At 42.9% G+C, this 27,929-nt stretch overlaps 2 protein-coding genes across 13 annotated transcripts in view; both read right to left on the reverse strand.

The window, feature by feature from the left end:
- Window positions 1-20,105, reverse strand: part of Nfatc3 (nuclear factor of activated T cells 3) — a 77,994-nt gene extending 57,889 nt beyond the window's left edge. For all 5 annotated transcript variants that reach the window (XR_005873441.1, XM_040736531.1, XM_040736530.1 and 2 more), the window contains exon 1: window positions 19,763-20,105. Coding sequence is in view for 4 of the 5 variants with exons in the window: in XM_040736531.1 (XP_040592465.1) it covers window positions 19,763-19,865 (103 nt within the window). In the remaining variant the exon portion in view is untranslated. The remainder of the gene's footprint in view (window positions 1-19,762) is intronic.
- A 5,854-nt stretch (window positions 20,106-25,959) lies between these two features.
- Dus2 (dihydrouridine synthase 2) overlaps window positions 25,960-27,929 on the reverse strand; it is a 44,504-nt gene continuing 42,534 nt past the window's right edge. For all 8 annotated transcript variants that reach the window (XM_040736553.1, XM_040736554.1, XM_040736560.1 and 5 more), the window contains 3 exons: window positions 27,645-27,732; window positions 26,699-26,772; window positions 25,960-26,510 (listed from right to left, as the gene is read on the reverse strand). In XM_040736553.1, the coding sequence (XP_040592487.1) occupies window positions 26,363-26,510; window positions 26,699-26,772; window positions 27,645-27,732 (310 nt within the window). In that variant the 3' untranslated portion in view covers window positions 25,960-26,362. The remainder of the gene's footprint in view (window positions 26,511-26,698; window positions 26,773-27,644; window positions 27,733-27,929) is intronic.

Raw genomic sequence — 27,929 nt, forward strand, 5'->3', positions numbered from 1 at the left:
AAAAAACTGGACACTAAAATGCATGTCATTAGCTACTGTAAAGGGTTGGGCACAGTGATTTTATCTGTTTATTGCAACACACAGGCAGAAGGCTTACTGATCATTCAATGCCTATCTTAGATAATATAGTAAGTTTCACACCAGCTTGAGCTATGTGATCAGACCACATATCAACAACAAAGGTGACTTAAAAAATACATATATTTTATGTAATTATGTGACATTCTTTTTCTCTACTTCTACATTTCCAGATGGCTTAGTGGGTAAAGATGCTTGCTGCCAAGCCCAATGATATGAACTCAACCTCTGGGACCCACATGATAGGAGAAAACCAACTCCTGTGCACACTCACACCACCACCACTACCAAATTGGGGAGGGGCGGAATGAATAACCTGAACTAAAAATTTCAGATATTTTATTATTTTCATCTTTGGTGTATTTGCCTGCATTTATACACATGCAAAGGTGGCATCAGATCTCCTGGAACTAGAGTTACAGAAAGTTGTAAGTCACTTTGTGGGTGCTAGGAACAGAACCTAGATCCTCAGCAAGACCAGCAGGTGTTTTCAACACTGATACATCTCTCAAGGCCCCCCCCCTCAATTTTTTTCCTTTTGGTTTTTCAAGACAGGGTTTCTCTGTGTAGTCCTGGCTGTCCTGAAACTCACTATGTAGACCAATCTGACCTCAAATTCAGATCTGCCTGCCTTTGCCTATTGAATGCTGGGATTACAGGCCACCACCACCACCCTGCAATAATTTTTTAATGATATATATATATATATTTTAAATGATAGTGCTATATTTGGCAATTGCTGGTTTAGATTGAATGAAACAATCTTTGAAAAGCACCTGGGGAGTTGGGTGGTTGTGGTACACACCTTTAATCTCAACGCTCAGGGGGCACAGGTAGGTCTCTTGAGGAGTTCAAGGCCAGTCTGATCTACAGAATGGGTTCCAGGACAGTCAGTGCTACAGAACCCTGCCTGGAGGAAAAAAAAGAGAAAGAAAGAAAAGCACCTTGGGGGTTGGGAAGGAGTGATGGTTCATACTTAAAATCCTAGAATTTGGGAGACAGAAGGATCACTAGTTCTAGTCCAGGCAGGCTAAGCAGTGAGTTTGAGACCCATACATAGTGAGATTGTCTCAAAAACAAATGGTAGGTTTTTACTAATTTTTGGTGGGGATATGGTTTGTTGTTGTTTGTACTACCCTACCATTAACTTTGCCTTTTATTCACATCATTTACTCTCTGTAGGTTTCAATTTCCTTGTAATAAAATGCAAGATTTCCCTTAAGAAGTGTATATAATTAACACAGACAGCTTCTTTCTCTGCAGTCATCAAGTTTGCACACAGCAGACCAGGTTACAAAAGCCACTGCTGGATGGGGCTGGAGAATCAGGGTTTAATTTATTTTGTTTTTGAGTTTTTTTGTTTGTTTGAGACAGGGTTTATTTGAGACTATGTAGCTCTGGCTGTCTGGAACTCACTATGTAGACCAGACTGGCCTTGAATTCACAAAGATCTTCCTGCCTCTACCTCCCAAGGGCTGGAATTAGTGTCCTGTGCCTACACACCCAGTGTCTGGGTTTGATTTGATTCCCAGCACCCATTAGCAGTTCATAAGTGTCTGAAACTCCAGTCCCAGGGGATCCAATGGCCTCTTGTGTTGACAGAAAGCATGCAAATGGTACACAGACACATATCAGGCAAAACATCCACACACATAAAAAAATAAAACAAAAAAGCCAGACACCACTAGATCTTTTACCTAAACAGAAAATAACTGATTGAGGATTTTAACTTATAGTTGATTACCAATCTTCACATATTTAGAGTTTTCAATATATTCCCTAGCTAGGCCTGGGGGCATCTCAGCACTCTAGCCTGTGCAGTGGGATAGAGAGTTTAAGGCGAGCCTGGCTACAAAGAGAAACAAATAAGAATAAAGTAAGATAAAATCCACTGCTTGCTAGAATATTTAATACTAAGCATGTCCTTCCAGAGACTACACTAGCAACTACTATATTCTTCATCATTATATAATCCAGCTCTTAAAAATACTCATTTTTACTTAAGAATGTACTTTAGAGCTGGAGAGATGGCTCAGAGGTTAAGAGCACTGGCTGCTCTTCCAGAGGTCCTGAGTTCAATTCCCAGCAACCACATGGTGGCCCACAAGCATCTATAATGAGATCTGGTGCCTTCTTCTGGTGTGCAGGCAAACATGTAGATAGAACACTGTATACATAATAAATAAATCTTAACAAAAAATTAAAAAAAAAAGAGAAACTGGGTCTTCACGACCTGAAAAGCTTGAAAAAAAAAAAAAGAATGTACTTTAAAAATCTTATTTTTTGAGTGGAAATCACCCATGAAAGACTTTATAATTTCACTCTAATGTAATTATTCTATCAGTGTTATTTCAGTGATTGATTAATGCTGAAATTCATAGCTACCTGCAAGTAAATAGTAGATAAAAAATATATGTAAATTATATTTTGAGGCTGTAGTAATGGCTCATTGAGTAAAAAGAAGTGGGTATTGTGGCATGTGTCTGTAACCTTAGCACTGAGAGATCAACCTGGTAGTACAGGCTAATAACCACAGCACTGGGAGGTAGTGTCAAGAAGATTAGAAATCCTAGATCACCCTTGGCTATATACACCAGGTTCCTCAATATAGTTCTGCTTCCAAATTTTTAGAAAGGCACATTGGCTCATATCTGAAATCCCAGTAACCAAGAGGCTAAGGCAGGAGGACTGGCACAAGTTCAAGGCCAGCCTGAGCTATGAGCTACACGGTGAGTTGAAGAACAGTCTGGGCTACAATGTCAAACAGCAAAAATAACAAAAAGAATGACTATGGATTAAACAATTCTTCCCAGTTATGAAATTCTCAGAATGAAAATATGTCTATGTAAGAATTTGCACATTTGTTTGTAACAGTGTTATTTCAAATGGCCAAAGGGTGAAAAAAAATCAGATAATTCTCAACAGATTAATGGATAACAAAACTGTGGTATATTCAATGAAATATAGTAAGAAGGAACAAATAAAACATATTGTAGTGTTACACAACTGCAATCTAAGCTACCTAGCAGACTGAATCAACATTTCTTAATTTCTCATTAAGAAAAGAAATTTGGTAATCCAATTAAAAATGGGGTATAGATCTAAATAGAGAATTCTCAACAGAACAATCTCAAATGGCAGAAAGACACTTAAGGAAATGATCAACATCCTTAGTCATCAAGGAAATGCAAATCAAAACCACTCTGAGATTCCATCTTACATCTTCAGAATGGCTAAAATCAAAAACACCAGTGACAGCTTATGCTGAAGAGGATGCGGAGAAAGAGGAACACTCTTCCATTGCTGGTTGGAGTGTAAACTTGTACAGCCACTGTGAAAATCAGTATGGCGATTTCTCAGAAAATTAGGGATCAACCTACCTCAAGACCCTGCAAAACCACTGCTGGACATATACCCAAAGGAGGCACGTTCACACCACAAGGACATTTGCTCAACTATCTCCATAGCAACATTATTTGTAATAGCCAGATCTTAGTAACAGCCTAGATGCCCCCCAAATAAAGAATGGATAAAGAAAATGTGGTACATTTACAAAATGGAGTACTACTAAGAAACAATGACATTGTAAAATGTGCAAGCAAATGGACTGAACTAGAAAAAAAAATCATCCTAAATGAGGTAACCCAAAACCAGAAAGGCAAATATAGTATGTACTCACTCGTAAGTAGATACCAGACATGAAACAAAAGATACCCAGCCTACAATCCATAACCCCAGAGAAGCTTGAACTCTCTTACAGAAACAGATGGAAGCAGATGCAGAAATCCACAGTTAACCATTGGGCCAAGCTCTTGAAGTACAATCAAAGTGAGGGAGGAGCAAAAATATGAACAGAGGAATCAAGATTATGAAGGGGAAACCCACAGAATCAGCTGACCCAAGCTAGTAAGAAATCACTGACTCAGGTCTGACAAATGGGGAATCTGCATAAGACCAAACTAAACTCCCTTAATATAGGTGACAGTGGTGTGACTGGGACAATATATGTGGCAACTGGCAGTGGGTCCAAGACCTAACACTAGTGCACAAACTGACTTAGTGGAGCCCATTTTATATGCAGATACCTTGCCCAGCCTAGACACAGGGTGTGGGGGTAGAGAGGTGCCTTGGTCCTGCCTCAACTAGATGATGGGACAGACTTAGTAGACTTCCTCAGAAAGGTCTTACCCTCTCCAAGGAGCAGATGGGAGGAGGGGGAGAATGGAGGGAGTGGGAGGAAAGGAGGGAGGGGGAACTGGGATTGGAATGTTAAAAATAATTTTAAAAAATTAAAAGAAATTCAGGCTGGAGAGATGGCTGCTCTTCCAAAGGACCTGGGTTTAATTCCTATCAACCACACAGTGGCTCACAACTGTCTATAATGGGGTCTGATGCCCTCTATTCTCTGATACCCTCTTCTGTTATGCAGGCATACATGGGAAAAGAGCACTCATATACATAAAACACATGAATAAATAAATCTTAAAAGAAAGGAAGAGAGAGAGCGAGGGAGGGAGGGAGGGAGGGAACAAGCAAGCAAGCTAACCTGGGTGGTGGTGCATGGCTTTAGTCCCAGTACTCAGGAGGTAGAGATAGGCAGATCTCTGTGAGTTTGAGGCCAGAGTTGTCTACAGAGTGAATTCTAAGACAGCTAGGGCCACACAGAGAAATTCTGTCTTGAAAAAACAGAAAAAACAAAACAAACAAACAAAACAAAAAATGCTGCTACATCTTGAATGAATGAAACCTGAAAACATTGTAAGTAAAAAGCACAGACACAAAGTTATACAGCAATTATACTGTGCCCTTTATATTATATATCCACAATATATAAATCTAGAACTAGGAAGAAGTGAAGACAAAACTAAAAAACTAGCTGGGTACAAAGTTGTTTTTTAATGAGTAACTAACCCTGTTCTCAAATTTTCACACCACCCCAACTCTACTTTTTCTTTAGGCAGTAAATGAAATTTGAAAGAAGGATGACTGGGTAATCATACCGAAAACAGGATGATGAAATAAAGTAATTCTAAAACTTGTATATTGAAACCCTAAGTGCTTTCCTACTCCCTTGGCTCACAGCATAACACAGTTATACTCTCTAGGCAATAGACTGGCAGACTTTTCACTTGGGAATCTAATTAACCTAACGAAAGAGAACTACAGATAATGACCTCAAAGGTAACCTAGTAAAAACCCCTACAAGGAGGCCTGCAGTTAGCAAACATCACTTGTTACCACAGTGTGTGTGTGTGGGGGGGTCTCAGCACTTGGTAGACAGAGGCAGGAGGATCCCTATGAGTTTGGGCCCAGCCTGGTCTGCAGAGCTAGTTCCAGAACATCCAGGGCTACACAAAGAAACCTGTCTAGAAAAACAAAACAAGGTAATTACCATAAAGCATTCAACCAGGCTTGGTGGCACACACCTGTAATCCCAGAACTCCGCAGGAAAAGCCAAAATGATTACTGCCAAGTTCAACTCCACCAACCCGGTCTATATAACAAGCTCCAGGCCAGCACGGACATTGAGAGTGAGACACTGGCTCCAAAAAAACAAAAAAAGCAAGCCAGAATCTCAGCACTTGGGAGCAAGAGATCAAGGCCAGTCCAGTTTACAAAGTGAGTTAAGGACAGCCAGGACTACAAAGAGAAATGCTGTTGGGGGTGGGGGTGGGGTGGAGGATAGGGACTAAAAACAAAACAAAACAATATGCGGAGAAGCATTATACTAGAATGAACACATAACTTGACACTTATCAATTTGTTACTAATATACCCCACCAATACAGAACAAAAACACTCTTTCCAAGCATTTATTTACTTATTTATGTGTATGGGTGTTTGACTGCATGTATGCCTGTACACCCCATACATGCCTGATGCTCAGAGGTCAAAATTGGTGTAGGTTCACCAGGCCAGTCAGGAAACACAAAACAAAGTGGAGAGCTACATAAGATGACACAAACCTCTGGCCTACAAGCACGCGCGCGCGCACGCACACACACACACACACACACACACACACACACACACACACACACACACACACACACAGCATACACATATACCAACAGTGATATATGTCTGTAGTTCCAGCTGCTCAGGCAAAGACCAAACTGCTTGAGTCCAGGAGCTCACTGTGAGACTGGGTCACACAAAAAGACACTGTCTTTAAGAGATGGAGGAGTGATGAGTAAAGGGGTCAAGACTGTGCTGGTGAAACCCACAAAGACAGCTGACCGGATATGGGGGAGCTCTTGAACCCCAGAATGATGCCTGAGAGGCCATCGGAGACTGATCCAGACTCCATGAAATCTCTGGGGCCTTGGGTAGTAGATCAATGTTTACCATGGCGTAGGAATGAACTCTGGGCGCCCATTCCACATGGAGGGATGCTCTCTCAGCCTGGACACATGGGGAAGGGCCTAGGTCCTGCCCTGGATGAAATGACAGACTTCGGAGATCACCCCCAAGGAGGGCCTCATCCTCCCTGGGGAATGATGTGGGGATTGGGTGGGGGGTTGATGGAGGGACAAGGGAGGAGGGGTGGGAGAGGGAGCTGGGATTGACATGTGAAGCATTCATGTTTCTAATTTAAATAAAAACATATACTGAGGGGGGGAAAAGGACACTGTCTTTAAAAGTAAAAGTAAGCAGGGCTATAGAGATAACTAAATGATGTCTTTGAAGGTCAGAAGAGGGCACAGGAACCACTGAACCGGAGTTACAGATGGTTGTGAGCCACCATGTGGATGCTGGGAATGGAACCTAAGTCCTCTTCAAGACCAACAAGTACTCTTAACTGTTAAGCCATCTCTCCAATTCCCCCCTCCTTAATTTTCCTTTTCTTTTTTATGGTGAAATGAATTTACTTAGGGTTACCAAAGGCAGGAGTGAGAAATCATTTAAAGGAACATGGGCAAGTTACCACGAATGACACTACTGAAGGAGGCATAAAATCTCATAAGTCTTTCCACTTATACTATTATTTTCTAAAGTGAGTATTTTTCCTATCCTGTCATTTTAAAGAGCTTGGAGAGCTTATTATTATGAATTATTATTATCATTATTGAGATAGGGTCTCACTATGTAGGACTTGAACACACAGAGACCCACCTGCTTCTGTCTCTTGAGTGCTAGGATTAAAGACATGAATCACCAAACTCAGACTGAGTGTTGATTTTTAAAGATTTTACTGTGGAAATTTAAAAACAAACATAAAAGGCAGACAGCATTATACTTAGTCTGATATAACCACCTTCTAGCTTTAATAATTTCTGAATGACATCTAAGCATAGGAGTTCATGCTGGGAGCTTGAGGCAAATGTTCCCAGGCCACTGTCCGTCCTGCCTGGGAAAATTATTGAAAAATGCAAGAATCTGAACCAGACATAGTGACACATACCTTTAACGCCAAAATTCAGGAAGCAGAGGCAGGCTGATATCTGTGAGTTTGAGGCCAGCCTAGTCTACAGTTTCAGGACAGTCAGGGCTATGTATAGAGACCCTCCACCTCAATACACACACACACACACACACACACACACACACACACACACACATACATCTAAAATTAATCCAACTTTAGAGCTCATATAATTCTATCCATTTTTGATTATGATAAAGAATATATCATAATAAACCCATGCCAACACTGCCTGGATGACCAAGAACTGAAGGATAGCTAAGAGACCTAGGATAGAAGCAAACACTGCTGTCCGCTACACCCCTCCAAAATAATCAATAAAATTATTCCTACACTCATAGATCAGTGTCTAGTCCAGTCATCATCAGAGAGGTTGCCTCCTGCAGCTGACAGCAGATGCAGAGAACCACAGTCAAACATTAGGTGGAGAGCAAGGTTGGAGGTCTCCATTGAGTCCCTCCTCTTGGAGCTCAAGTAACACTACAGAAGAGGGGAAAAGAACTGTAGGAGTCAGAGGGGTCAAGGGTATCGGGACAGCATGGCCCACAGAATCATCTAAGCCGGTCTCACAGAGACTAAAGTGGCAATTGCAGAGCCTACATGGGTCTGTGCTAGGTCCTCTGCATGTACGTTATGATTACTGGATTGGTGTTTTGGGATGACACCAAACAGTGGGAGTGGGGGTATCTCTGACTCTTTTGCCTGCTTTTGGGACCCTTTCTCTCGTACTGGGTTGCCTCAACCAGCCTTGATGTGAGGGTTTGTGCCTAGTGTTATTGTATTTTGTTACACCATCTTTGGTTGATGTCTCTGGGAGGCATGCTCTTTTCTGGGGGAACGGGTGGACTTGGGGGAAGCAGGAGGTGATAAGGAACCAGGAAGAGTGGAGGGAGAAACTTCATATAGTAAGGATGTACTATATGAAGAATAAATAAAAGTTAAAAGAAGCCAATGGTGGTGGTACACACCTTTAATCCCAGCACTCGGGAGGCAGAGGCAGGCAGATCTCTGTGAGTTTGAGGCCGGGCTGGAGCGATAGCCTCCAAAACAATACAAAGAAACCCTGTCTCGTAAAAATAAATAAATAAATAAATAAATAAATAAAATAAAAAAATAAAGCTGCTAAAAATTTTACCTCAAATTATGAAATACACAAGAAATACAAAATCCTAAAGCACTGAACAACAACAACAAATAAGGGGGTACAAAGGTTTGACAAAGGATCTCACACTAAAATTCAGACTGACCTAAAACTTACCATGAAGTCAAGGTCAGACTCAAATTCACAGCAATCCTCTTGCCTGAGCCTCTCAAATACTAGAGTTGCAGGATGAAGCCCATCAGACTTGGGTGAAATGTATGTTTTAGATGCAAGAGTTCTTACCTACATATTAGAACTGTACATTTTATAGGAAACTAGAACTTTGCAAATAAATTTCAGCTTAAGGTAAACTATCAATTCACAGGCTATCTTAAATCTTACAGCTCCAATGGTTTCTCTTGCCCAAAGCTTGCCAACTACAAGCAAACAAGAAAGTCATATAATACAAATATATACACATAAAAAGCTTATTCTTATTTGTGTCTCTTTCAAGCCTCCCTGAATAAAATTCACTCTTTTGTTACATGAACCTCATAAGGCATGTCAGGGCAAATTTGATGACTTGGATTCAGTGTTAGAAGCTAGGCTTACTGCCAAGTTTGCTGTGTCTATTCTCCTTACCCACTAGGATAGCTTTAAACAACACCTTCTTTATTCATGTTACTGCTATGACCAAACTACAGCATACTATCAAATAGGGCTCAACCTACTCGGGTTTCCTACCTTAGAAGTAATGTGATTACCTTTACTATATTATAGCCTCCTCGGTCCCACCTCTACTTCTCTACTTAAAATATTTTGTTTGTTTTTTGTTTGTTTGTTTTTCAAGATAGGATTTCTCTATATAGCTTTGGAGCCTGTCCTGGAACTCACACTGTAGACCAGGTTGACCTCTTTTTTTTTTTTTTTTTTTTTTTGGTTTTTCGAGACAGGGTTTCTCTGTAGCTTTGGAGGCTGTCCTGGAACTCGCTCTGTAGACCAGGCTGGCCTTGAACTCACAGAGATCCTCCTGCCTCTGCCTTCTGAGTGCTGGGATTAAAGGCACATGCCAACTCCGGCTTCCAGGTTGACCTCTTAACTAGCAGAAATCTGCCCATCTCTGTCTCTCAAGTGCTGGTTTTAAAGGCTACGCTACCAATGCCCAGCTGGTAGTTGAAAATATTTTATTTTGGCTGGGCAATGGTAGTGCATGCCTTTAACCCCAGCATTTGGAAGGCAGAGGCAGGTGGATCTCTTTGAGGCCAGCCTTGTCTATAGAGTGAGTTCCAGGACAGCCAGGACAGTTACACAGAGAAACCCTGGGGGGGGGTTCTGCATAGCTGTTATATCATCCCCTAGCATGTGAAAAGTCCTGGTATTAGCCATACACTCACACGTAGGCAACAACCCCCCCAATTAATAAGTTTAAAATATATTTTATTATGTGTGCGTACATTTTGTGCACAAACACATATGTGAAGGTACCCTTGAAGACCAGAAAGGATATTGAATCCCTACAGAATTTAAGTTACAGGTGGCTGCAAATTGTTCATATGGGGCCAAACCCCAGTCATCTGCAAAAGCAGCAAGCACTCTTAATCACTGAGTCATCACTTCCAGTCCTTAGTGTCAATTTTTATGACTGAAGAAAAGCAAACAGTATAACTGCTCTTCAAAAATGACCTTATGATTAGACTTACCTGGAAAAAAGAAAGCAAACCTCAAAAGCAGAGTTTGGACTATGCCATAAAAATAACTATGATTTTAGGGATATTTTATGGATGCTGTTGAAAGGTAAGTCATTAACAGTAAGTAGATTCTGGGCTAGTGATACAGTTTAGTTAGTAGAGAGTGCTTGTCTAGAATACAGGAGGCTCTAGGCTCAATCTCTAGTACCACTTTGACTGCGGTAGCACACACCTGTATCCTCAACACTATAAAACAGGAGGATCAGAGGTTCAAAGTCAATTTATAGAAAAGAAAAAAGAAAAAAGTTCAAAGCCATCTTTAGTATACAAATTTCAATACCATCCAAGGATACATGAGATCCTGTCTCAAGAAAAAAAAGGGAAGGGGTGCATTAAGTTGATTCTGATGTATCCCAGGCTAGCCTTGAACTGGGTATGTTGCTAAAACTAGCCTTAAACTCTTGATCCTCTTATTTCACCTCCCAAGTTTTATTTCTATATTATTCTATAAAACACTACAGTAAAACCTCTACTAATATTTCAGAATATATGCCAAAATATCTCTTCTGTATTAGCAAATGGGAAGACCTTAGAAAATACAGGAATAACAAAGCTCTTAAAATTATATTTCTAGGTTTGGCATGATAGGGCATGCCTATAATCCCAACAAACCAAAGCTACAGAGAAACCCTGTCTGGGGAAAAAAAAAAAAAGAACTGAAGGGCACTGGGCAGTGGTGGTGCATGACTTTAATCCCAGCACTCAGGAGGCTGAGGCAGGAGGATATCTGAGTTTGAGGCTAGCCTGGTCTACAAAGTGAGCTCCAGGACAGCCAGGGCTACATAGAGAAACCCTGTCTCGAAAGACTCCCCCCCCCAAAGTTTCTTTTTTAAAGAACTGAAGGGTAAAATTGGATGTGGTGGGCCTTACCTTAAATCCCAGCACTGGGAAGGAAGAGACATGTAGATCCCTGAGTTGCAAGCTAGCCTGGTCTACAGAGCAAGTTCCAGGACAGCCTCCAAAACAATACAGAGAAACCCTGTCTCAAAAAAACAAAAAACAAAAACAAGAAAAAAAAACCCCAAAACGAAAAGGCCAGTGGTGGTTGCACATGGCTTCCATCTCAACACTTAGGAGGCACAAATGGTCAGATCTCTGTGAGTTCTAAGCCAGCCTAGTCTACATAGTCAATTCCAGGACATATTCCAAAGCTACATAGAGAATCCCTGTCCCATCCCCCCCCCAAAAAATTGGAGTACAGTCTGGGCTACTTAGTCTCAAAAGATAAAGAAAAAATAATGGAGCACTGATTCACCTTGATTTCCTGATTGTGAAATAATGTAACCAGCAGCCATCTCAGCTACCACAGCTAACCTTCTCTGCCATAATGAACAGTATTCCCTACAAACATGAACAAAGTAAGTCCTCCCTCAAGTTAGATTATTTCTGAGGAAATTTAGTTGAAACAGGGTCTCAGCAACTATGAACTCTGAAGTATTCTGCTTCAGCTCTCTGAGGTACTGCCTGGGGATACTTGAGAAAGGGATGAAGATGCTTGTCAAAACCACCAGAACTGGAGGAACTTAACCAGAAGCCTCCAGACAGTAAAGGATAGGGCATGCTCTAACTCCCACAGAGAAGCAGCAGGTAATGAAGACTGCTCTAAAATTAATACGAAGTGGGACCTTTCTACCTTTGTAACTACTGAGAAAGCCACTATCTCCAGGAACCTATCTACTCTCATTGTAAAATATTTTACAGAACAATTTTCACCTATCTCTGGAAGGCTGCAGCTCTAAGAAGAAAACTCTCTGAAGACTGGTACAATTTTAAATTGTATGGCAAACTGAAGTAAAATCAGTAGCAGTATCATTACAGATAAGACTTTAGAAATAGAAAGACAGGACTGGAGAGATGGCTCAGAGGATAAGAGCACTCACTACTGCTGCTCTTCCTGAGGTCCTGAGTTCAATTCCCAGCAACCACATGGTGGCTCACAAGCATCTGTAATGAGATTTGGTGTCCTCTTCTGGCCTGTGGGCATACAGACATATGCTGTATACATAATAAATAAGTAAATATTGAAAGGAAGGAAGGAAGGAAGGAAGGAAGGAAGGAAGGAAGGAAGGAAGGAAGGAAGGAAGGAAGGAGAGAAGGAAGGAGACTACAATATTGGCAAGCAAAACTAATAAAAATCACACACACAAACCCAAGGTCCAGTCCCAAAAAACAATATGATGAAAACAAAAGAATGAGGGCCAGCCAGATATCTTGGCAAGTAAAAGTGCTTGCCTCCAAGCCTGCACCTGAGTTCAATTCCTAGGGCCCACAGAGTGGAAGGAGAGCACTGACTCTCTCAAGCTGTCTTCGGTCCTCTACACACAAGCTGTGACGGTGCATGCAGACACAAAATACATATTTAAAGAAATGTTTTAAAGATAAACTCAGGTTTTTGTTTTGTTTTACTGGTTTCTTAAATTCTTTTTATAATTATTGTATGTATGTATGTACGATGCATTAGTATAGGCATGTGCATGTCACAGCGTGCATATGGAGGTCAGAACCTTGGGAATCGTTTCTTTCCTTACATCTTTACAGGGAGTTCAGGGTTTAAACTCAGGTCATCATGTACTGGCTGCCGTGTACATCTTTACAGTCCTTATATTACTGGTTTCTGGAAACAGAATTTTAGGTAGTCCAGGATGGCCTCAAACTTTTTATCTAATAATTACACCTGATCTTGAACTCCTGATCCCTCTGCCTCTACTACCCAAGTGCTAGGATTACAGGTATACATCATCATGCCTGACATTAACTGAATTTATTTATCTGTCTGTCTATTTATTTGGTCAGCTCATTCATTCATTTATTCATTTGGTTAGATAGCTTAAGGCAGTGTTTCTCTGTGTAGGTCTGGCTGTCCTGGAACTTGCTCTGTAGATTAGACCTGCCTGTCTTCCTGAGTGCTGGGATTAAAGGTGAGTGCCACCACTGCCCAGATACATCAATTTTTGTTTGTTTGTTTTGTTTTTCGAGACAGGGTTTCTCTGTATTGCTTTGGAGCCTGTCCTGGAACTCACTCTGTAGATCAGAGATTGGCCTCAAATTTACAGAGATCTGCCCACCTCTGCCTCCCGAGTGCTGGGATTAAAGGTGTGTGCCTTTAATATTTTTAACAAAGCAATTATCACTCTTACTATTTTTTCGCCTGGGTTTTCCTCATACTCACTAAAATACACTTACTCATTTATCTCTATCACACAACTCTGCTAATATCCCTAGGAGCAGCTCCAATCCCTATCAAGAAAAGTGTAAAACAAACAAAATTTTAACAGTGCATGATGGTCCACAACCTGAAATCCCAGCACTAGGGAATCAAAGATTCTCCTCAGCTACATCCAAGACTATGCCAGCTTGGATTACACCAGACCCTTTCTCAAAAAACAATAAAAAATAAAGATGTAAACAAACAAACAAAAAACCAGATGAGTTTGGTGATAACACTCCTTTAATCCCAGTAACATGAGGAGCAAAGGCAGGAGAATCTCTATGAGTTCCTGGCTAACCTGGTCTAAATAGTTAGTTCCAGGCCAGCTAGGAGTACAAAGTGAGACCCTATTTCAAAGGAACTAAATAAATAAAGCTAAGAAAAATGGTGCAAGCCTGTAATCCCTGTATTTGGGAGGTGGAGGCAGCAGGATCAGAAGTTCAAGATCAGTTTTAGCTAGAAAGCCCAAGACCCTATCTCAAAACAAAACAAACACACAAAAGCAGAATAATAAACTATTATTCCAAGTAAACAGTGAAGTGTTAACCACTGATTCAATTACTCAACACATACTTTCACTGCACACAAGTCTACAGAAAAATCTAACCTATGGTATGAAAACATATATTAGCAGCATATAATACCTAATAAATAAGCTGTACAAATATTACAGAAAATCATAATAAGCAACTTCCCTTTTTTCATCTAATTACACTTGTATGATCATTGAATCAATCTCCCTTCAAACCGTATTGAGTAACTCAAAAACAGTAGACCAATATAATTAAAAGCAAAAGAACATCAGCATTTATATTAAGAAAAAAGGTAAGTACACTGAAAATAAAGACTAAAATTAAAATAGGGCTGGCCAGAAGGCTTAGTGACTTAAGACTGCTATCAAGCCTGAAAACCTGATTTTTAACCCTGAAACTCACACAGTGGAAAAAGAAAACTGATTCCCAAGTTGTCTTTTGACACCCACATGCATGTCACACACACACACACACACACACACACACACACACACACACAGTAAGTAAATGTAGCAATAATTTTTTTTTTAAGTAAAGTCTATGTAGCCCTGGAACTCCACTATGGAGAGTAGGGTAGCCTTGAACTTACAGAGATCCTCCTGCCTACGGTTTCTGAATGTTGGGATTACAGGTGTGTACAGATATGTCCAGAATTTTTAAAAAAAAGAAACTGGAGTGAAGAGAGATGGCTCAGCAGTTAAGAGCACTGACTGTTCTTCTCTTCCAGAGAACCTAGATTAGATTCCCATAACCTACACGGTGGCTTACAACCATCTGTAACTCCAGTCCCACCGGAATCTCACACCCATTTCTGGCTTCTGAGGGCACTGCATGTATATGGAGCACAGACATACACACAAACACCCATATGTAATATGCAAAAAAAAAAAAAACACACAACTCTTAAAGAATAAAATAAAAATATCTAAGATCAAATACTCCAACTCATGTCAGGTTTTTTTTTGTTTTTTTGTTTTTTTTGTTTTTGTTTTTATTTTTTCTAGACAGGGTTTCTCTGTGGCTTTGGATGCTGTCCTGGAACTCGCTCTGTAGACCAAGCTGGCCTCAAACTCACAGAGATCCGCCTGCCTCTGCCTTCTGAGTGCTGGAATTAAAGGCGTGCGCCACCACCGCCCGCATTTTGTTTTGTTTTGAAGATTTCATTATTTTAAATTGTGTGGGTATGTGCATCAGAGTGCAGGAACCTTCAGAGGCCAAAGGTGTGAGACTTCCCTGGAGCTGGAATTACAAGCAGTTGTGACCTTTGTGACATGCATAGTACCCCTTTTACAAAGGACTAAACAAAAGCATTTAGTGAAAATAAAAACTAAACTGGGCATGGTGGCACAGGTCTGCAATCCTGGCATAAGGGACACTGACAGGGTGTTATAAATTCAAGACCAGCCTGGACTACATGGTAAGACTATATCCCAAAAATAAAAATAAAAACTGGGACATTAGAAGATAATTTATCAAAAACATAGTAAATTATATTGACAGCACTGACTGAGCACTACAAAGTAAAAACAAAGCAAATTACAGCCAAAGATTTTATCTAGGAAAAACCCCCTCAAGTTTACACAAGAAAAACCTGTGTAGTAGGTGTAGCTAAGACAGGAAAACTACCATGAGTTTGAGAATAGCCTGGGCTATCAATATTTGAGGGGATTATGAAAATTTGTTGCAAAATATAAGGCATACAGAATATAGCATGCATTTCTTCTGGCGATTCTCATTTTGAACTAAAAATAATTAATAAATGTTGGGACTAGAATCATAGCTCAACAATTATGAGGATCCACAATGAGTGGTTCACAACTGTCTATAACTGCAGCAAGGTGGGAGGTAGAGACTGGATTGTTTAGGACTCCCTGGGCACCAGCATAGCTTCAGGTTCAGTGAAAGAGCTTGCCTTCAAGGGAATAAAACAGAGTGATAAAGCAGAACACTGCACTTCCTCCTCTGGCCTCTGTGTGTGCACACGGGCACACGGACACACACACACACACACACACACACACACACACACACTAAAGCATACACAAAAACTTTGAGTGAGTTCAAGCCTATGTTTTGTGGGACCTTGTCTCAAATAAAATGAAACTGAAAGATGGGTACATGTGTTAAGACATGCCTATAAGTCTACCATTTGGTAAGTAATAGGAGGATCACATGAAATGGTTCCAAGGTCATCCTCTAGTACACAGTGAAAGGACAGCTAGGAGTATAATATAGGAAGACCTTGTCTAAATAAATAGGATGGAGAGAGAATTCAGTAGGTAAAGCACTTGCATCACAAGTGTTAGGACCTATGTTTAGTTCCCAGAAGCTATTTAAAAACGCTGGGTGTAGCGCTGGAGAGATGGCTCAGAGGTTAAGAGCACTGGCTAGTCTTCCAGAGGTCCTGAGTTCAATTCCCAGCAACCACATGGTGGCTTACAACCATCTATAATGAGATCTCACACCCTCTTCTGGCATGCATATGCATAATAAATAAATTTAAAAAAAAAACAAAAAATGCTGGGTGTGGAGCCAGGCAGTGGTGGCACACGGCTTTAATCTCAGCACTTGGGAGGCAGAGGCAAATAGATCTCTATGAGTTCGAGGCCAGCCTGGTCTTCAAAGAGAGTTCCAGAACAGTCTCCAAAGCAATACAGAGAATCTCTGCCTCGAAAAACCAAAAAAAAAAAAAAAAAAAAAAAAAGCTGGGTGTGATGATACAGGTTTGTAACCTCAGCACTGGGGAGGCAGAGACACAAGGATTCCTGGGGTTCAATAGATAGATAGATACATCTAACCTAATTGGTAGGCTCCAGACCAATGAAGAGACCCTATGTCAAAACAAGAGGGCAGCTTTACTGAGAATGACACCTGAGGATGACCTGTGACTTGTACACTACATGTTCACACCCACACATGCATAAACACACACAAAGACAAACTGAATTTTAAGATAAAAATTGTAACAGCAAACTAAACTAGAGAGCTGCAAATAATACACTGGAATATTAGAAGCTGCTCTTTACAATAATGGGGTGGGTTTTATTGTTTATTGGGTTTTTTGAGCAAGATCTCACCATATAGTTCTGGATAGCCTGGAATTCTCTACATAAACCATATCAGCCTCAAACTTGTTATGGTCTGCCTGCCTCTACCTCCTCTGAAATACTGGATTACAAACACAACACTGAGTTACATTAAATACTTTGCCTGACACTACATTAATGCTTCTAAAATCTCTATTTAATGGGATATATGAAGCTAGATACTAGGAAAAAGTTTAACAAAATAATTTGATTAAAAAAAAAAGGCTGTTCTGGAACTCTTTATGTAGATCAGGCTGGCCTTGAACTCAAAGAGCTCTCCACCTACCTCTGCTTCCCAAGGGCTGGGGGATTCAAGGTGTTCGTCACCATGTCTAGCCTTCACAAAGAATTTCTCAAAAACCTTTTCACTGAATGGAAATTTCAGTGTGCTCTATCTATTCTCAAACCTGAGAAAGGTAAAACCAATGTAGGCCAAAATTACCAAGACTTACTATCTTATGGAACTGACCAGTCAGTCGAAGAACCAAAACAATACTAACTACCATGAAAAACAAGTATTGATTTAAAACTTAAGTGGCATCTACTCATTAAAATGCAACAACTGTGTTAAACAATGAAAACAGCTGAGGGTAGTGTCTCACTTCAGTTATCCCAGTCCTCATCTAGCAGGAAGAAGCTTCCAGAACAGCCTGGACTACATAGTGACTTCTAGGCTAGCCTGTAATACATAGTGAAACAATGTCTCAATAAAATACAAAAGCAAAAAGTTTTATTTTTTTCATATGAATTTCACCATAACGGGAAACCATTTTTTGTTTGTTTTTTGCCCCTCCCCCCCCAGGGTTTCTCTGTGTAACAGCCCTGACTGTCCTAGAACTTTCTCTGTAGACCAGGCTGGCCTCGAACTCAGAGATCGCCTGCCTCTGCCTCCTGAGTGCTGGGATTAAAGGTGTGTGCCACCACTGCCTGGTTGGAAACAAATATTTTTAAGAAACACTGAACATGGTGGCGCGTGCCTCCAAACCCTGTAGTTGCATGATGAGACGGGAGACCACTCATAACTGGAGACTATCTAAGAAAGAAATGAAATGATAGAAAAAGAATGAAAGAAAGAAAAGAGAGGAAGAAAACCTCCCAGAATATTTTAAAGTGGGCTTCTGGCCAATAAAATAAACAAAACTGTTCATGACTACCTTGGGAATTAGAATTACAAATCAAGTTACAAACAAAAGTTCACTCAAACAAGTTTTTATTTTTTTCAATCTTTATAATCTAAGTACAATTCAGTGTCATCCTCTCCATAAACCCTGCTTTTTCTGTTTCTTTTATCTATAAAAACTTAATAGAAAAAATTCAGTGTGCCTAATAATACAGTTATTTGGGCTATGTGTCTCATCTACTTCCCAACTTCCTTCTGAAGCCTGGTACTTTCTGCATCAATGTAACAACAACACTACACAACTAAGTACACAGTCATACCTTCAACATAAGCCTGGCTCAATTAATGCTAATGGAACTGAAAATAAACACAGTCAACACTTAACTACTATAATTTTTTTTACATTGGCAAAGGCATCTAACATATAAAGGCTGAAAAGGAATCAATAAAATAGGTATTGTACCACTTAAGAGACTCAGCTTACAAAAAGAAAATTCTTTCAAGGTAACTCTGGGAAACCAATCTACTGGACTTCAATATAATACGAACAACAGTAAGTAACTCACTAATACTGGAATAAACAGAGATACTCTTATAAATCTTCTTTTCTAAGTTCTGTTACATATGTAATGGGGAAACTTAACTTAATCAACCACACTATTCCAAACCAGGTCACAGGAGAGCGTTAAGTCCCCAGTCATCATCCTGTTTCTATTTCCTGACTGGTCTGACCTGCAAGCATTATGGTTGCCCGGCTTTAAAAATCTTCTGAGAAAAGCTTTCTCTTAAAACAAAAGTTGGCTTCTAGAACATTCTAGGAGTTTTAAGAAAAAAAGCATTCTAATTAAAAATCTAATACTGGAAATAATAAACAGAGATACTCTTATACATCTTCTTTTCTAAGTTGTTACATATATAATGGGAGAAACACTTTGCTCTAGAAAAACCACCGTTTTCAGAAAAGTCCGTTATAGTACACTTGAAACTAAGTGTAGAATATAAATTTGCAAAATTGAACAGTTTCTCAAATGTGTTGCTCTCCTAGCAAGCAAAGTAGACTTAAGAAAATATACGAATTTTAAAAGGTTCCTACACTACAAGAATACGCATCTTTCAAATAAAGAATTTCACGAGCAACCTAAAAACAGCTATGCGCGCTTACGCTTGCTTCACGGGGACGTTTCCTCAGCACCACGCTGGCACAGGAGCGACAACCAGAAACCTTGGGGCTTTGGTCCCAACCCTCTGCCACCAAACTCCGGGCGTCCACCGGGCACTGGCCTCCCGGAGTCGCGTTCCCTACGACTTCGCTTCCAACCAAGCCACTTCCACGTCGCCGCGAACCACACGCCTCCTCCTCCTCAAATTAAATTCGGCTTCACTCACCACACGCACGCACCAGGGGGACCCGGGGAGAAGCGAGCCGGCGGGAGCGCGGGGAGGGCACGCTCGCTCCTCAGTCCAGGCTGGCCCGGCACCCACCTGCAGGCCGCGAGACATGGGACACCGGCGCTGGCGCCCCGTCCTCGCCAAAGACGAGTTTGAAGTCGAGCTCGTCGTGGGCGCCACAGTTTGCAGTAGTCATCGGCGTGGCCCCGGGTGCTGCGGCTCCTCCTCAGGCGGCCGCGGCGGCTCCTCAGCGCCGCTTCATGCTGGGCCGCGCCGGCCAGGAGGTCGCGGCTCCACTGCAAACTTTCCGGGCGGGGCCCGCGAAGCCCAACGTTCCTTTCCGACCTACAAAGCTAAGCCGAGCGCCCCGCCGCACCAGGAGCCGCCACCGCCGCCAGCCGAGGGTGCCTAACAGCCACGGTCGCCTCAACCAAGGTTCCCCGCCCCCCCCCTCCCACAGTCGACTCCACTGCCGCCACCGCCGCCGGCGCGCTCCCGCGCCCTGCAGCGCGCCCAACCCCGCCCCGCCCCCCGCCGCGCTCCCGTCCGACGGGGCGGCCCATAGGCCGCTGGCTCCGCTCACAGTCATGGGCCCCGCCTCCTCGCCGGCCTATCGCGTGAATCCTCTGCAAGGAGGAAGTCACGTGCACAAGGAGCGGTAGAGCCCGCTCCCTCTGGGAGTTGTAGTTAGTCTCTTTCTTCCGCAATTTCTAAGCTGAGTGTAGGGCCAATTGCGTTGTCTAGTTAGATTGGGAACCCACCGTAGGCCAACTGGAGACCATCCCTTTCCCCATTGGGCGGAACTCACGTCGAGGCAGCAGAGCGCTAGGGTTATGGGTATCCTGGTATTTGCCCCCACCGAGTATTTCCTCCTTATGGCTGGGTTTAAAGAAGATGCATCAGACCACGCCAGGGTTAATTATATACTTATACACCACTCATTCCCGCACCCTTCCATACCAACTTCAATGGCGAAATCTCGAGCTTCTCGGTAAATTTAGGTGGAGCGGAAAGAAACCTTGAGAGACAAGTCTAGAGTTGATTCAGATCCACCCCTGTCGTCGCGCCGTCCCCCCTCCCCCGCTTCAATGGCTGTGCCTTTGTCCCCACTAGCCGGTGCAGATACTGCTCTCTTGAGAACACAGTGCATTCTAGGCTTCACTTAAATCAGAGGGGCCAGGGCTGGTCCCTGATGGAAGTTGAGCATTGACTTCTGCGTCCCCGTACACAACCACGAAACTGAGAGGTATTGTGACACGGAGCCAATGACCACATATAGGAAGTGACACTGTCAAAAGAACCCGTTTTCAATTTTGGCTCCGCCTCAAAGAGCCTGCCTTCCCCAGTGAGACTTCGGATGGTCCAAGGCACCATTCCGTACCTTGGAGTATGGGGACTCAGTCTTGTTTACTTATAGCACGATTAAGAGAGGGAATTGGGGAAGTGAATCACACCTCCAACCCCAGGTCATCTCATACTACTCACAAAAGACCCTGGGAGAATGGGACGAAGACAAGCTCCTGGCAAAGATCTCGGTATCTCAGTGATTCCTGGGATACTTGTGAGGACCAACTTTTACTAGGTTCAGAAGAGCAAGGAATGTTCTGAGCATGTGAGCCATTCATCTTAGACTGGTTCATTCCTGCTCAGGGCTTCCTCCTACCCCCTCCCCCCACCCCTCACCCCCGTCCTTACGCGGGACCTGGAGATACAGAGATAATCTCCCTTCAGGGTTAGGAGGAATAGCAAATATATAATTACTGTGCGAAGAGATTAGAGCTATGATAGGTGCTCTGAAGACATTCAACATCCACACACCCAACTACAGGGTCTCATAGGCTAGCAGGAACTGGAGAGCCTGACAAAAGATGAGCAAAGTTTGTTCCAAAGATGGAACAGTGGGCAGAAGCCAAAGGTGATTCTGGAAGGTCACTGTGTGATGCTTGAACTTTATCCTGGGGACAGTAGGGATTCATACCAGGGTTTAAATCAGGAGACTAACATAGTCAATTCTATATGGAACATTTGACTGGAGACATTCAAAGCAGCAGAACAGAAAGCAATCAGGCTTAGTGGCAGTTACCTATAACCCCAGCACTTGACAGGTGAAGGCAAAGAATCAGGAGCTCAAGGTCATCCTACATTACACAGTAAGTTTGAGGACAGCTTGTGGTACATAAGACCCTGTCTCCTAACAAATAAGAAATGCAGATGGAGTTAACATATTAGGTGGGTGAAAAATACTGCACAATAAGCTATCCTGCCTTCAGAGAATCTAACCTAAAAACTATGAAACTAAGAGAACAAATGCTACATCAGCTCTGCAACCTTTTGTCTAAGACAGGCTATAGGTGTACCAAATAGTTCACATGATCCTACTATCCTATAAGATCCCCAAATTTTGCCGGGCGGTGGTGGCGCACGCCTTTAATCCCAGCACTCGGGAGGCAGAGGCAGGCAGATCTCTGTGAGTTCGAGGCCGGGCTGGACCGATAGCCTCCAGAACAATACAGAGAAACCCTGTCTCGTAAAAACCAAAAAAAAAAAAAAATCCCCAAATTTTGGTCAGCTTATTTCCTCCTTCCCATTAAACTTAGAGCAACTTCAGCCCCATTTGTAAACAGACACTTACAATTGAGATTGAGAAAGTGGACCCAGTCTACCCTTATCCCGTTATGACCACCTGAACCTGGGGCTCAGCCCATTAGGCTACAGTAGAGACAGGGCAGCTGGAGAGATAAAGCAGTGATTAAGAACATTTGTTCTTCCACTGGACCTGGATTCTGTTCCCAGCACTGACATGATGACTCACAACCATCTATAACTTCCAAAGGATCTGATGCCCTTTTCTGGATTGACAGGCATAAGGCACACATATAGCACACATAAATAAAAGTAGGCAAAACACTCAAGTGCATAAAGTCAAAATAAGTAAATCTTTAAAATTTGACTAGGGAGTCAGAATGTAGATCCTGGCCTGTCAATTCCAACACTTCATAATGGACCACAGAGAAGCTACAGATAGTAGCTTTACTCATTTATTAAATAAATAAATAGATCTCCCCCCCCCCGATACTGAGTACCTGAGAATACCCAGAAAGGGGTCATGTTGTATGGAAGGCTTCTGGTTTGGGGTAAACTAAGACTCTAACATAGAGTGATAAAGGCTCAGCAGAGGTAAGAATCAATTGTAGGAAATGAGTACTATTTTTAAAAACAAAAAAGGGCAGGCTGGTGGCGCACGCCTTTAATCCCAGCACTCGGAAGGCAGAGGCAGAATAGTAGATAGAAGCTCAGAGCAGACAGAGACTGGGGGGTCTCTGTAGACCCTTTCTCCTCCTGAGTCAAAAGAAACATTTTTCTTTCATCTGTTGCCACAGGCCTGGCCATGGGACTCTACTGCTAAAGCTTCTTCTATGCCTTGGAGCCATGGGACAGTACAGTGTAGCCCAGCCCAGTCCCTTGTTTCATACTAGAGAAAACCAGGAACCTTCGAGTTTAGAAACTCTTCCTCCCTGTGCCTTATTAACATGCCCCCGACTCTGAACCCTCAGTTGGCTGTTCCTGCTCTCTACCTCCATGCCAATGCTGGCCATAGAGAAAAGGACTGCCCCTGAGCAGCTTTCAGTTTGGAGGGATAGGTTAAGACCAGTCAACCACAACCTCAAAACGTTAGTTACTAAAGTCAGCATAAAGTCAGCAGAGAATAATGAGAACTCAAGCCATCACTTTGTCTTCTCCTGCTAGACTAGGGATTCCCCACAAGTTGAAAGCCAGTGTGGGCTACATAAGAAGTTTCAGGCCAGCCAGGGCTATATAACAAAACCCTATTGAAAAAAAATTGTCAGTGAGGTTTGTGTGTCAACTTGACACAAGCTAAAGTCATCAGAGGTTGGAATCTCAGTTGAGGAAATGCCTCCATGAGATACAGCTGTAAGGCGTTTTATCATTTAGTGATCAATGGGCAAGGGTCCAGTCCATGGTGGGTGGTGCCACCCCTGGGCTGCTGGTCCTGGGTTCTATAAGAAAGTGGGCTAAGCAAGCCATGGGAAGCAAGGCAGTAAGCAGCACCCCTCCATGGCCTCTGCATCAGCTCCTGACTCTAGGATCCTGCCCTGTTTGAGTTCCTGTCCTGAGTTCCTTCAGTGATGAACAGCAATGCTGAAGTGTCAGTCTAACAAACTCTTTCATCCCCCAGTTTGCTTTTTGGCCATGGCGTTTTGTCAAAGCAATTGAAACCCTAACTAAGACAGTTATAAGACTGCATCCTGGATTCAATCCCCAGCACAGTATCACCAGAAATAAAAATAAATTCTAAAATGAAAAATCTGTACAAGGGCTAACAAGATGGCACTTGCCATAAAACCTGAGTTTGATCCCTGGAAGCCACATAAAGACAAATGATTCTACAAAGCCATCCTCTGCTATTCAGATGCATCCCCCCCCCACCACACACACAGAGTAACAAAGGATAAATAAATAATAAATACATATAAATAAATAAAGTTAAAAGCTACCTTGGACTGTACAAGATACTATTTAAAAAAAAAAAGACCCTCATAATGTGATGGGCTAAGAAGAATGTTTCAATCAGGGACATGAATGGATGGATACTACTACTAGCCTAGGAAGGGGTTGGGAACTCTTAAGTGAATTATTCTAGAAGACAATGGCTTCAGGCTTGACTGGACCTCTCCGTCAGTCCCAGACGGTGGGCAGGTCACTGAGTCTAACATCATGTTAATGCTAATGAAGACATTGTTTGAGAATGAGGATCAAGACATTCATCCAGGATCTTTGCCAGCTAAACCCCATCACCACACATACTAGCCAACCCCTCCTCAGCTGCCTTTAAGCCTCTCCCCAGACTCCTCAGAGTTCCTCCCACCTCCTCCCCCTCAACACAAACAACCTGAATCTTAGCAGCACTCTACCCTTGTCTCTGCTTCCTGGAGTGGAGAAAATGAATCTGACCTTGCCAAGGAAGGGGCTTCCCCAGGAAAACCACACTAGTGCTAGAAGAGGCTTGATACCACTGCCCAGGACCGTTTAGACTGCATTTGATCTTTTGTCACCAGAATCTTCTCCCAGCATGCTTGGAGGAAGTGGTCCTTTGGGGCCTTGATCTTCCTACTCCCAGTCTTAAGTATGAAGAAAAGTAATGGGGGAATTTTAAGATAGGTTTAGTAGAAACAGACAAATTCAGATACAAACTTTCTAAATCTTGATGACTGAGATCAGACCAAAACTATCTTCCTCCTTAGTGGGGTCCTCTACTCTGACAGTACTAGGATGAGAAGTTAAGGCAGTGTCCCAGCAAACAGAAACACATGGCCACATAATACCCTATCACAGGCCAGCTCACATGAGCAGAGGACAACTGATCCCAATGGGGCAGATTACCAGAAGTGAGTAACCCAAGGTCAAAACGTAAGGGGCTCTGAGAGGCCTCTGGGAGTATGGTATCACTATCTAACAAAGAAGAGCTAATGTGGGCGTTGATGGAAAAAGGCATAACCTAACTCACAAAAACTTTGATTCAGAGACAGACAGGGCCAGGGGCTGCAGGCTGGCACAGGGTGATGAGGCTGTCCCCGAGGACTTGTGGAAAACACAGGATTGGTCTAGAGGGGAATCCTCCCCCCAAATAGCCTGGCATAAGGAAGGTCACACAGCCTGTTTACAGCAGAGGAAGCGGGGGTGGGGCAGGGCAGAGACCTTTGGTCGGGCCACCCTTCCCAGGAGGGGAGTGGGGGGGCCCCAATAAATGTGGTGGTAGCTGCTGTTTGTTTCTCACTGCCAGGAGGAAATTAAAGAGAATCTACCACTTCCTTCCACCTTAAGTAAGATTAGGGTGGGGAAAGTGACTGTGTCATCTGTGAATGCTGCATTTCACAAAAGCCAAATTGCTGCCATCAGCAGCCCCCAAGTGGCCCCCTGCCCTGAGCAGGCACTTATCAGGTCTGAGTCAAATTAGCGGTAAGGCATAAAGGAAACTCTGGGGCCCTTACCTGCATCCCCTTAACTAGGTTGGCCCTTTACTAGGGTGTCAGATACCCTTGTTTTTCCTGAGATCACACAGAACCTCTCAGCAGGAAAGTCAACTGATGATTTATACCTCAGGTTTCCCACCATTAAAATGCTTTTCTTGGTCCTTTCCTGCTTTCACTACAATCCAGTGGACCCCAAAGGTCCACTCATCCCCTACATGCAGGAGGAATGCTTTGGGGCTCTCCAGCTCTGCACAGAGGGTAGAAGTAGAATAATTATGCCAGGATGTAGACCAAGGCTGAGCAGTTAGCCATCAGGCTGTCTTTATTGCACAGTACCAATGTTAAGTTAGAGGTGCGGCCTGAAAACCTGTTTTCAAAGAAACATTCAGGTCACTGGGAACTTGGCTTAGACATTCAGACCTATGAGAGGATATAGTATCACGGCTGGACATTCCTTGGCACTTGTTTCAGACTGATGGCCTGGGCCAAGACTTCTAACTTCTTCATGGCAAGGGCCAGCAGACTGTCCAATAACATCTGGTTTAGGCCTCAGCACCCGTAACCACCATCACATCAGACCCCACACTGGTGACAAGGGCAGGGAGAGTAGTCAGCAGCCTTCCTGGAGATTCTCTTCACTGCTTCCCAGGGCTACAAACGGCTTCTTGCAGATCTCCCCAGGTAGTGCTGACTCCTGAACTCAGATGCCCCCAGGATCTTGGTCAGGAGCTTCTCGCTTGCGTTTGTTCAAGGAGGGGCTCTCCTCACCCAATCGACCCTCAGGGAGGCCCTGGCTCCGCAGACAGACAATGGCTGCAGTTTGTTCTGCCAGTTTCTTAGACTTGTCCCTGGGTAAATGAAGCAAAGATTGATGAAACAAGTAAACAATAGCACTACAGCCTTGAAATCCTGAGTCTCATCCTTTGAAGAGATTCTGATAACACTGGTGCTCATCATCCAGTGTCCTCAAAATGATACACCCAACTCTCCTAAACCAGAAGTAGACTTGGATCCCACACCATCTGATGAGACTTACCACAGCGTGGACTGGTACTTTTGCTCTGCAACAGTGACAACAGAGCAGAACATTCGATCTATGGGTCGTTGAACCTGGTGCAGAGAGAGCAAAGGAAAGAGAGTAGATTGCCCACCTGCCTTGTCACACGAAGAACACACAAATGAGAGGGAAGTACTTCTAACGTATGTCAAATGAAGGCTGCCTGATCACATGCTCCGCCCATGTGAAAGTACCTGCTGCATCTTTCAGGCGGAAAAGGCAGTTATGCAAATTGGCAATGATATCAAGTGTGTCAAGTTCTGTCACTGAACTAAACAAAGGACCATTAGACTTATCTGACTATGGAGCCTCTGCCTACTGACTTCTATGTGGGCCAGTTCCCAGGAGAAAGGAGTTCACCAGATGGCAGAGGACTGAGAAGGGACAAGGGTGGGGGCAAACAGGCACATCTGGCAGAGGGATCAGGGGATGTGGCTAGAGTAGAAAACTGAGTGGAAGAGATCAAACAGCAGGGTACTTGGGGTCTTGTATTCTAGGGAGCTAGTAACCTAAACAAAAGAGATAGAGATTAGATTTGTTTTCCAAATGTCACTCTGGTAGAAAGTGTAAACCTGGGGGCCAGAAGGTCAGTAGGAAAGACAGAGCAGCCACAGGAACCAAAGGAAGTGAAACAAGTCTATCTCAAGGTTTTCACCCCAGGGGCCATACGTGTGGGCATAATTCTGTGCCCCATGGACTGAAGCCCAACCCAAGGATAAATCTGCCAGAATTGGACAATAAGCCTAAGGGTCAGGGTAAAGTGCTATCAGTAATTATTCCTACTACTAGCAACTTAGGCACACCAATGAAATCAAGTTCAGATGCTAAGAGCTGAGAGTATAAGCTGTGAGTGTACTGGGTGATGATACCAGTGTAGGAAGCACTGTGGTTGGATGCCAGACAGACAACAGCAAGAAAAACTCACTGTTTCATACACAGGCTGTGGCAACTTCTCTCTCCGACACCATTCCAGCAAGCACATCTTGGGGGTAATTTGGGGTGGATATGCTCTCCTAGGGAAAGAAGGAGAAATAGTTAAGGCCCATTCACCATTTCTAGTCTATCCCTTAGCAAGAGCCACCAATGAGCCACTGATAGGTGCTACAGGAACTGGAGAAACTGAAATATCAGGCTGCTGCCCCAAGGCTTTTGTACCCACCTCCTTCCTGTTCTACCAGCAGCTGCAACCTAGGTTTTTATCTAAAGAGAA

The sequence above is a fragment of the Mesocricetus auratus genome, unplaced genomic scaffold, assembly GCF_017639785.1.
Source record: "Mesocricetus auratus isolate SY011 unplaced genomic scaffold, BCM_Maur_2.0 Super-Scaffold_100062, whole genome shotgun sequence".
Lineage (NCBI taxonomy): Eukaryota > Metazoa > Chordata > Mammalia > Rodentia > Cricetidae > Mesocricetus > Mesocricetus auratus.